The following is a 10,568-nucleotide window of genomic DNA, read 5'->3' as shown; positions in this document are numbered from 1 at the left end:
AGCTCCACCTTTTAGTACCAGATCTGTGTGCTAGGTACCCCAACAGAGGGGGGACCAAACATGGGGACGCTAAGGAACGCTTCTGTTGGGACCATCCACAACTTTTCACTGTGGAGATGGGAAAAAAGTGAACTGAACTGAACTGTCTGGTGGAAACAGGGCTCCAGTAGTCGTTGGATGAAAGATCGCCAGGTCTCCTCCTCTCTGTCTTTCAGGTTTTCATTCTGTGAAATACAAACCAACTCTGTCAATGAGTGTTTCCAACTGACAAACTAAAACTTGATGTGTGTCCATTAGAAAGCCTAACTGGAGTCTTTGTCCTCAGCGACTATAAAGTGTAACTCTAGTCTCACAGATGCAAATTGCAGCTCCACTTATGCCAAGGATCAACAAAAGACCTCTGTCCTTTGGACTCTTTGTTTCTTTCAGAGTCCCTCTGACCACAGAGGCAGTCAGGCTATTGTGTTATAGTCTTTTTGTTAGGTGACGGTAAGTAAGAGCCCAGTCTGTGCTTCTCAGGTTCTGCCAGCCTCTCTAATGCCTCATTCTCACTGACTGTACTGTAACTTAATCTGGCTTCTAACAGTAACAGAAATGTGTCATGGTTAAGTGACGGCCAGTGCTGAATAAATCACCTCAGTAATAGTGTAGTGCTCTTTTCAGTTCTCTCAGCCTCCGGTCTTGATATCTCTTTGAATAATAAACTGTGTGTACAGTGTTTGACGTTGTCATCTTGTTGTCTTCTGTTACATTGTTCAGGGAAATAGAATTAAACTTACAACAGATAAAAAGAACAAGTTTTCCACCAAAAACACCATAGATCCATCATGGACAGTACTCTAAGGAGGATTCATACATGCGCCTCAGCTCTACACAGAGCCCACACACGAGGCCTGCGTCGTTGTGAGCATTTCTACCTGTGCGGTCCATCTTTAAATACATTTTTATAATATCTGACCTGTTACCTCATGTGCCTTCAGTTAACCTGCACTCTACCGGAGTGGTGAACACTCACACACTGATGCCCAATCAAAATTCCATGCAGGCAGCCAGCTGCATGTCATCCAGTGCTGCTGCTTCTTCTTCCTGAATATCTGACAGACGTGGTGTGGTCAGCACATTGCTGCCATCCTGTGGGCAGACTTGTTAGTAGCAGTCAGTGATATGGAGGCACCAGCACACTTGTTAAATCCCACATTCAGTTTTACTTGCAAAGAAAATATCACAATATTTGTGACCAGATATCTCGATTTCAATATTGTGACGATACTGTAGTGCTTTCATAAAAATATATACACAGTGAGATTTTTAATAAAAAAACTACAGAGTGCAGTTTCTGAAGAAATTGCAGGTATGAATGGTGCATGTTGAAAAGCAGACGCTGCACTGCAGTGATGGCTTTGAATGTTGAGTAAAACCATTAATGCGTGACAGTTAGTGAAGTTCCTCCTGTTTTCAGGCTCACGGTGCCAAATGTGTAAGTCAGATTGCTTCCATAGCGACAATGTTGGATTCGCCCAACATGCCTTTTCTTTATTTGCACAATGAATGAATATTACATACACTGAAAAGTATTTCATGTCTCCATGTGCTGGTGGGCCGTCAGGAGAAGAGTATACATGTATAATATGATGTTAATCCCACTACAGAAGAGACTTGATGATCACTAAAATTAGGTGGGGAAAAATGGATATATCAATAATGGTTCAGGTTATCAGCCAAATAAGATGTTATATATCAGCAAACTGGCTAAAAATCCAACATTGTCCATCCCTAATTTTGACCAAAGATGATGTATGTAGAATTAAAACTGTGGGAGTGACAGCGAGTTAAAGCGAAACGTTTAAGAAGCTCTCTACACTGTGAACATTCTGTCCAATACAAACCAATGTAAAAACCTGAGAAGGGCGTTTTTACCGTGCTCCAAACAAGTCTGAATATTTCGTTTGAATGGGATTTCACAGTAGAGCACAACCCAGAATGTACGAAAGATGGGGAACATTTTAAAGTTCGACTGGAGTTTCTATGTGAATGTCTGATGGAGGAAATGTAGGCTTTGGACATGCTTGAATGTGTGTCAGACTTGAACATTCCTCCATCTGAAAGGGGAAAGGAAGTAGCATGACAAAGTGGGCAGAATTTTTCTTTGGTAGAATAATGTATGGTTGGGAATGCTTCACATTATTCCTACCCAAAAATCAGGAATGTGGATTTAATGACTAAATAAGTAAAGGCCTGAACAAGGTCGTGCATCAACCTGTGAGGGGTTTTTGATACCTAGTTTTGTCGTGTCATTGAATTGGAGTGCTCTAATTTGTATATAGTTCATGTCGTTGTGTCACCATGGGAACAGTGTCTGTGTTTTAGCTGCCAACATTCCTCGTGGTGATTAAATATGTGTTACAACATAAAACATATCACAACATCTGTCATGTGCATTCTGTGCTGTTCAACGTTCCGTCTCCTTTCAGGTGGAGAAGATCCGTCAGGTGAAGGCCAAGTCTCTGTACCTGCAGGTGGAGAAACTGCACCAGAGTCTGACCAAGTTGGACAGCACCATCGCTGCCGTCAGCCAGGTACTGGATGAAGGCCGCCACCTGGACGTGCTGCTGGCCAGGGAGCGAATGCTCACCCAGATCCATGAGCTCAAGGCTCTGAGGGGCCTGCTGCAGGTGCAGGAGGACGACCGCTTCATGTTCACCCCTCCAGACCAGGTAGGCACTGAGACCCTGGAGGTCAGGGGTCACAAAGCTAAAGTCTGTGTGGATGTTAACGTCATCAGAGTATTGCTGTGTGTTTACACAGCCTGATTTAATGTTAGTAGTTTTAGGAGAGGTGCTGAACATTGGTGATGGTTTTACAAATCTTTAAACACACAATCTGTCCCCACAGGCTCTGTACATCGCCATCCAGTCCATGGGCCTCATCAGCAGCGGAGCCTTCGCCCCAGTCACCAAAGCCCACGGTGAGGGTCTGAAAAGTGCGCTTCGTGGCAAGCCCGCCTCCTTCACTGTGATCGGATATGACCATGACGGCGAGCCACGTCTCTCCGGCGGGGACACGGTGTCTGCAATAGTCATGTCGGTCGCAGACGGCAACCTGTCTGCCGCGGACGTAACGGACCACCAGAACGGCTCGTACACCGTCAGCTACCTGCCCAAATGTGAGGGGGAGCACCTGGTGTCGGTGCTGGTGTGTAACCAGCACATCCAGGGCAGCCCCTTCAAGGTGATGGTCAAGTCAGGGCGGAGCTACGGCTCCCTGGGCTCCCAGGTGTCGTCTTTCGGGTGTGAGGGGGAGGGAGACGGTCAGCTGTGTCGTCCCTGGGGCATCAGCGTGGACAAGGAGGGATACGTTGTGGTGGCTGATCGCAGCAACAACCGCATACAGGTAAGAGCGCCGTGTCTTAGTCTCTGCAGTCACACCGTCACACATGTGGTGAGCAGGATACTTTACACTTTACTTCTCCTCTTGGACACTTTGACAAATCATTGTTAGTAACAGCTCAAGGAAATGATAAAAATGAAGTCATTTAATGTGGAAAGAAAATGTAAAAGATTTTCTGCATTCAGGACTCTCAGAGCATCTCCTTTTGTTTCTGTCCTCTAACCTTAGTTTCAGTCTCACTACCAAGAATGTGTGGTCTACACATGCATAAACTTGAATTACACCCAGAGTGGTTTTATGTCATTAATCATCCACTCACCAGCTCATGCAAACTTCACACTGTTGATTTTGGTGCTGAAATGTTTACAGAGTGTAATGTTAAAAGTGCATCAGGCATATTTCCCCCAACGTCCCTCCTGATAGACACAAACAGCAGTGACACACACCTCACAAGAGGGGCAGAAGGAATATGCGTCTCGAAAAAAATAAATAAAATAAAATGTCTAATAAAATAAAATAAATAATTTAATAAATAAATTGAAAAAAACTAAATTAAATAAAAATTAAATAAATAATTAAATAAATAAATTGGAAAAAAAAACTAAATTAAATTTTAAAAAGAAATAAATGAAATAAAAAATAAAATAAATGATTGAATAAGTAAATGAAATAAAAAAAGTTTTGCTCCTTCACTCTCCAGATATTCAAGCCTTGCGGTGCCTTCCACCATAAGTTTGGCTCTCTGGGTTCTCGGCCTGGTCAGTTTGATCGTCCAGCGGGGGTCGCGTGTGACAGTCAGAGACGAATCATTGTGGCTGATAAGGACAATCACCGTGTGCAGGTATGAAAGTCAACACATTTCTACTCACTACGTTTTGGCATAATTGTTGGAATTCTGTCGTCCAAGTCCAAAAGAAAGTTGCGAGAGCAAAAAGTAAAGCAGCGTGTTAGCTTCTAAAATCCTGTAACCCCACGTACACGTGTAAACACTCAGCTCCTTGTGCTCTCTCTGTGCTGCACATGTAAACACGTTGGGCCCTGAGACATTTGCTTTCTCTGACAGGTGTTTACTTTTGAGGGCCAGTTCCTGCTGAAGTTTGGGGAAAAGGGTACAAAGAACGGGCAGTTCAACTATCCCTGGGATGTGGCTGTCAACTCTGAGGGTAAGATCCTGGTCTCCGACACCAGGAACCACCGCGTGCAGCTCTTTGCCCCTGACGGCTCTTTCCTAAACAAGTACGGCTTCGAGGGGGCCCTGTGGAAACACTTTGACTCTCCCAGAGGAGTGGCCTTTAACCACGAAGACCACCTGGTGGTGACCGACTTCAACAACCACAGGCTCCTGGTCATCCGGCCGGACTGCCAGTCGGCCCGCTTCCTGGGCTCCGAGGGCACTGGGAACGGGCAGTTTCTGCGCCCCCAGGGCGTCGCCGTGGACCAGGAGAACCGCATCATCGTGGCCGACTCCCGCAACCACAGAGTCCAGGTGTTCGAGCCCAATGGAAACTTCTTATGCAAATTTGGCACACAGGGGAGCAGCTTTGGACAGATGGATCGCCCCTCCGGTGTGGCTGTGACGCCTGACGGAGTCATTGTGGTTGTTGACTTTGGAAATAATCGCATCCTCAAGTTCTAAAAAAAAAGAAAAAGTTTATTTTTGCATTCTCTCCCTCTGTTTGGCCTTTTGCAGTTTTCTCGATGAAGGAAATGGAGGCGAGAGAATGAATCAACAGACACAACAGGAGGCGAGCTCAGAGAGGACTGAGAACACGCTGAAGTGAAGGGAAATTAAAACTATAGATTTTTTTATTTACATCGATACCCTCCCAATCAGATCTCTGTGGTGTGTGTGACAAAGGGGACCTCTACAAATTGATAATCAGTAGAAAAAGAGCCATATTTCCCTTCTCCTCCTCAGCGGCTCTGAGTTCTCTCTGCCAGCTCTCCTTAAGTATCCATCTCAGGGATTTTTTCACTTTTTATCCTCTGCTCCATACCTACCTCATTTAGCTCTTTATGAATGTACTCATAGTCACCGAGCAGAGGTTTTAGTCCGTGAAGTTTTACAAAGAAGAAAAGTCTACCTCTATACTTTGTTATTTAAGAGAGACAAAAAAATAGACTGTTCAGTTGATATTTGCACAGGATTAAAGGAATACTTGCTGTGCATTTTGAAATATGAGTTAAAGTGAACCTCCTGAATGTTGTTGCTGAGACAATACTCAGACCGCTGTAGAGGCTGCATGATTTATTCTCATTAGAGGGCTTCGCTTGGGGAGGAAACTAGGGTACAGTAGTGTCCTTTCATGTTTTTAGGCTAGTTAGTTTTTGGCTTACGCATCGACCCTTGTCTCTTTGTGGCTCTGTGGAGTTTGTGTGTCATGAGGAGTGTGCGAAGCGATGCCAAAATAGATAGAATCAGAATTAGCTCAGGTCACCGTAGGACTGGTCGAGATGATCGGTGCCTCGCAGGCTCTCCCTCTAGCTTTACTGACTTATGCTGATTTGATGAATTTATTGATGAGTAAAAAGTATAAATTTAAGGGAAATCATCTGCAAAATGATCCCTGGAATAAGTCCTGAATAAGTAGCCCTGTAATAAAAGAATCCAAAGTGTTTGATCATTCCCCCCCCCCCAGCTCATAAGACTGGATGATAAAACAAGACGACCTGTGTCGCTCCTGTCGGTTACATGAACAACTAAGATGCAAAGACAAGTATGCAAGGAGAGCGGCGCCTCCTCGGCAGGGAGGAACCCACCAAAGGATTTTGGTGATGAATTTTCAAAGATCTGGATCTATTAGCGATCTTATCGTACAGATTAAATCATTGAATTGAATGACACCTTTTTGATGAGGTATGCTGTGTGACAAAAGCCTCACAAGTTAGACACCTAATTTGGCTGTCCAGAGGATGTTAATGACATAAATGAAAGGCCTAACATTACAATCCTTTGGCTTTGTGGTTGAAAGCCACGCCCCCTGGCTCCTAGGGCCGGGAATCGAGTCCAACGAGAGGGCACGATCACAAAGCCCTGCCCTATTTATTGACGCGTGGAGTTGAGGAGACATCTCCAGAGTGAGCGCTAGTAGACCGATTCCTCTAAAGACGGAGGTCTATAGATCGACCACTGGAGTCTACCAAAGTTAGAATTTCTGCACAATGGCCAACTGTAGATTAAAATATTCCCCTTTAAAAAACTTTTTCTTGAATAATCATTGTTGCTGGGAAGTCTGAAGTTCATAAAAGGCGTGGAGTTGAGTTCATAGCACTGTCCGTGTTAGGCTTAGAAGAATAACTGTGCTTGGGTCACAGTTTATTGTGCATGAGGACTTTCACATCCTGCTGCTGTGTGAGGCAGGTCTGAAAGTCATGTAGAGAACAGAAGATACCCGCACCAAAGAGAACCCCTTTGCCCCCCTCGCATTTATCGCCTCAGCCCAGTTTTCTCATTATTAGACGGCCCCTTGTTTCCCAGTCTAATTACTATAGAAACTAATAGCTACTAACTCTTTGTGGTGAAAGCATTGTGGGGTTCTGAATCCCTTTGCCCTTTGTCCAAATCTGTGTCCCACTGGAAGCACTAGACAATTATGGTTCTGCTAGCCACTTCCTCAGCCTAGCAAAGAATCTTGGGACCTCTGGAAAGATCGACCGGCCGGCCCTCGCCTCTGAGGAGAGGGCCCGTCTGCACATGGTCAGTATTTGCATCGTCATATCTCAGATATCACGTACGGTTTCACTTCCTCTCTCATATACCTCGACTCCTGAATACCTCACTCATAGCTGCTGTGCATTTAAACATTCAAATACCTCAACGTGTTACATATTCTGAATACCTCATAATGACTCTTTTATTTAAGCATACCTCGTCAGATATTTATGCACGACAAATATACCTCATTCTGTGAAGCTTCTTGTGTTACAGTACATGTCCCACAGCTCTAGGACCAAAGATCATGGTACCATCTCGAGTTCAAAGAAAGTTTGTGTTAATGGTCATCGTTCCATCTCGCAGCCCTGAGCAGCTTTTGGTTTGTTGAATCTACTGTAAAAAAAAAAAAAAATGCCTGGTTAACTTTGCCTTTTCTCACCAAGAAACCAAATATTTCAGATGAAAGCATTGTGCCAAAATGATCTGTGAGAGTTCTGTGCCAAACAGGGTTGGCACCGGGACCACGCTGTTGCAGACGACAAATGTCACTGGACCATTATATCATAGATGTTGAATCGGAGCACCTGAGGATAAATCCCCTCTCTGATTGGATGCACTTAACAGGGCTGGGCCCAATTTATCTTTACCTCATAATGATGATGAACACGCAGATTCCACTTGTACTTCGCTACTGTGCGCAATAGTTAAAGGGGAAGAGGAGGTGGCCTCTTTTAAAGAGTTAAAGAACTTCACAAATCCGCCTTTTAATGCACAAGAATAACCTCAGTCTAACCAACACGTCAGCGTGGATTTTAAGAAGGCTGATGTTGGTTGTAGAGGACCTTGAGTCTAAACTCACTTTAAACAAACACATCAGATGCGTCATGCATGGCAACAGGCTGGTTTATTATTGAAGTTGAAGTGAAGAGCGATTAGCACATTGACGGCGAGCCAGTTTGATTCCACAGACCCAGCTGCTTTGAACTCAGCACCTAGTTTCACCAGTACGATTGTCTTTTGCTTTGCAGTATTACTCTGTGAAATGTTCATTCATGTTGCATCCGTTTGGTTTTTTATTTCATTATTAAAATAGCAGAATTCTATCTTTAAGATCATTAGGTCTTCACTCTTAAAGAGGAAAGTGTATTTTAAACCTTTGATTTTGTTTTTCATTTTGTTGCATGCTTTAAAAAGTCCTTGTATTATATTGACGTCTCTCAGATAGGTGTTGATGAACTCAGACGGGGTGGGTAGCTCACTATTGGGATGGTTTTACCAATATATATACCCAAAGATGTGTATGTGTGCGTTAGGATTGCGTTGGATGGGATTAACCTTTTTGACCTTTGCGATTGTATTTCCTGTTCTTAAGAGGCGCTGCAGAGCACAACCTGTTCAGCCAGCCACGCCTCGACTTGTGAGCGATAGCCGAGGCAGTTTTCGGACGAGTACGGCCCTCTGCCATTAGTGCTTCATTTTCCTTTAACCCCCTCTAGTATGCAGAATATGATTAGTCATATTACCTTCTGTCCTTTCACACTCTGTAACTTTAGGAAGCTGGAGACACTTCCTGCTGAGCATAGGTTTACCTTCCCAACAATGATGAATCCACAAGGCGGCCATTTTGTGTTTGACCTAGTAATGGGAACTCTCTCACTGCCCTGTGAGAAGCAGCTAGGTTTCTCCAGCACAAACCAGCAAGCAGCACCCTTCCTCGTCTTTGTAAGAATCCAGGAAGTGCGGTGACGGCTGCTGAGCACGTGATTGGTTGACTGCACTCCTGTTAGGTGTTTTTTTTTTCTTTTTTTTTCTTCTGTTTTTTTAATTGGGCCCCTGTGGTTTTTTTGTCCACCATTTTATTGCTGGCCTCTCACGGCTTTAAGAAAGAAAAAGCTGCACCAGGTGACGTGTGCAAGGTCGTAGACCTCCTTTAATGATTGTATACTCTAAAGACAGAAAGACAAAAAAAAAAAAAAAAGGTTGGAAAATTTAGAAAGGAAAAAAATAAAACTCAGGTAGTTCTCAGCAGCCCTGCCCTGCTGGCGTCTCATTGAAACGTGTCCCATAGTGATGATGTAGTGACCTCTCCCCTGTTATGACCTCTCAGTACTAGTCTGATTCTTTTGTGTGCCCATTTACATATTATAAAACAAATTATTTCTTAATCTGAAACAATAAGGCTTTCGATTAGTTTCCCCTGATTAATCTTTGGGTTTTGGTTCTTTCTTTTTATTTTATTTTTTGGCCAATTTTTGTTTTCCTTTACAAAAGTACAAATACTTCACACCACTCGATGCTCATTGGCCCTTTTAGAATGTATTTTGTGAAGAAAAGGGTTAAATGGGGTCTTGTTGATGTTCGCTCGCTCCACGCAGCTGCTGACAGGAGACACGACACTGAAAACATTTGCTGCCAAAATGTTCCACAGCAGCTCTGCTTCAGGTGTGAGGTGTAATCATGTGGCTGTGGTGGAACGTGCAGCACCGCGTTTACATCGGTGTCCCCAGACTTCAGGGAGATGTTTGGCCCGGGGATTAAGAGCCAGCTCGTCTTGTCCAAACGCTTGTTTGCGTTGTGTCCTGTTCTCCCAGCGGCTGCTTGTGTGCAGAGTGGATATTGTGTTTGTGCGCTGCATCCGTGTTGTGTAAGCAGAAATCCACTGAATGTATCCTCGTAACAGTCCAAGAGGCAGGGCGAGCCGGCGTGGCCAGCTGAGTTTAGATGGTTGCTGCTGGCGCTTCCTCGTCCAGGCGCTTGTGTGTGTGTGTGTGTTAATCAGTCGAACCTTGTGTGTGTTAGTGTGTGTGCGTTGGCCAGCACACCTTCCCTCCCTCTTAACACACACTCGCACATCGTGCTGAGTTTAAGTGCAGATGTCAGGTCTTCAGTCTAAATAAGGCAGAGGAGACTATAATATTTTGGCCACCTGCTGCTCGCTCTGTACTCTGTGGACTTTAAACATTTCCTATGCAGTTTTTTTTTGTTTTGTTTTGTTTACACTTAAATAAAGTTTTTTGACTTCAAAATGTGTGACTCTTTCTTTGCTCTGCACAAATACTAAAAATGATTTATTGTTGTGTCTCACTCAAGAATCTGAATCAGCTTTATTGGCCAAGGGTTCAGGGTTAAGGGGAAGAGGTTAAGGGTTTAGGTCAGGGGAAGGCAACCTGTGGCTTTGAAAAGGAAATGATACGGAAATGAATAAGTGTGTTTTGTTTTTTTTTCATTTAATTTATTGTTATAGGTCTAAAGTGATTCTTACACTCCTCAGCTATAAAAATGCGTGGCCTCTACACCGATTTTAGCATTTCGTCAACTAAAATGTGCGTCATACGTCTGTGGCCTGGCGCCTCTTTCCTCTGGGAACTGCCCATTGGTTCGACATCCCATTGTTCCGACCATATTAAACTCATTGTTCCGAAGTCCGTTCCGAAATCATCATGATGCCCTGTGGTTAAGGTCTGGTTAGGTTTAGGCACAAAAACCACTTGATTAGGGTCAGGAAAAGATCATGGTGTGGGTTAAA

General features: G+C 44.0%; 1 protein-coding gene across 1 annotated transcript in view; it reads left to right on the top strand.

The window, feature by feature from the left end:
• trim71 (tripartite motif containing 71, E3 ubiquitin protein ligase) overlaps nt 1–10,068 on the top strand; it is a 41,581-nt gene extending 31,513 nt beyond the window's left edge. Inside the window, exons 4-7 of the mRNA XM_050035435.1 lie at nt 2,472–2,714; nt 2,893–3,390; nt 4,088–4,228; nt 4,451–10,068. Of these exons, the coding sequence (XP_049891392.1) occupies nt 2,472–2,714; nt 2,893–3,390; nt 4,088–4,228; nt 4,451–5,023 (1,455 nt within the window). The 3' untranslated portion in view covers nt 5,024–10,068. The remainder of the gene's footprint in view (nt 1–2,471; nt 2,715–2,892; nt 3,391–4,087; nt 4,229–4,450) is intronic.
• The last annotated feature ends 500 nt before the right edge of the window (nt 10,069–10,568 follow it).

This window comes from Epinephelus moara, chromosome 22 (genome assembly GCF_006386435.1).
Source record: "Epinephelus moara isolate mb chromosome 22, YSFRI_EMoa_1.0, whole genome shotgun sequence".
NCBI classification, from domain to species: domain Eukaryota; kingdom Metazoa; phylum Chordata; class Actinopteri; order Perciformes; family Serranidae; genus Epinephelus; species Epinephelus moara.
This window is presented reverse-complemented; position numbering and strand designations above follow the sequence as displayed.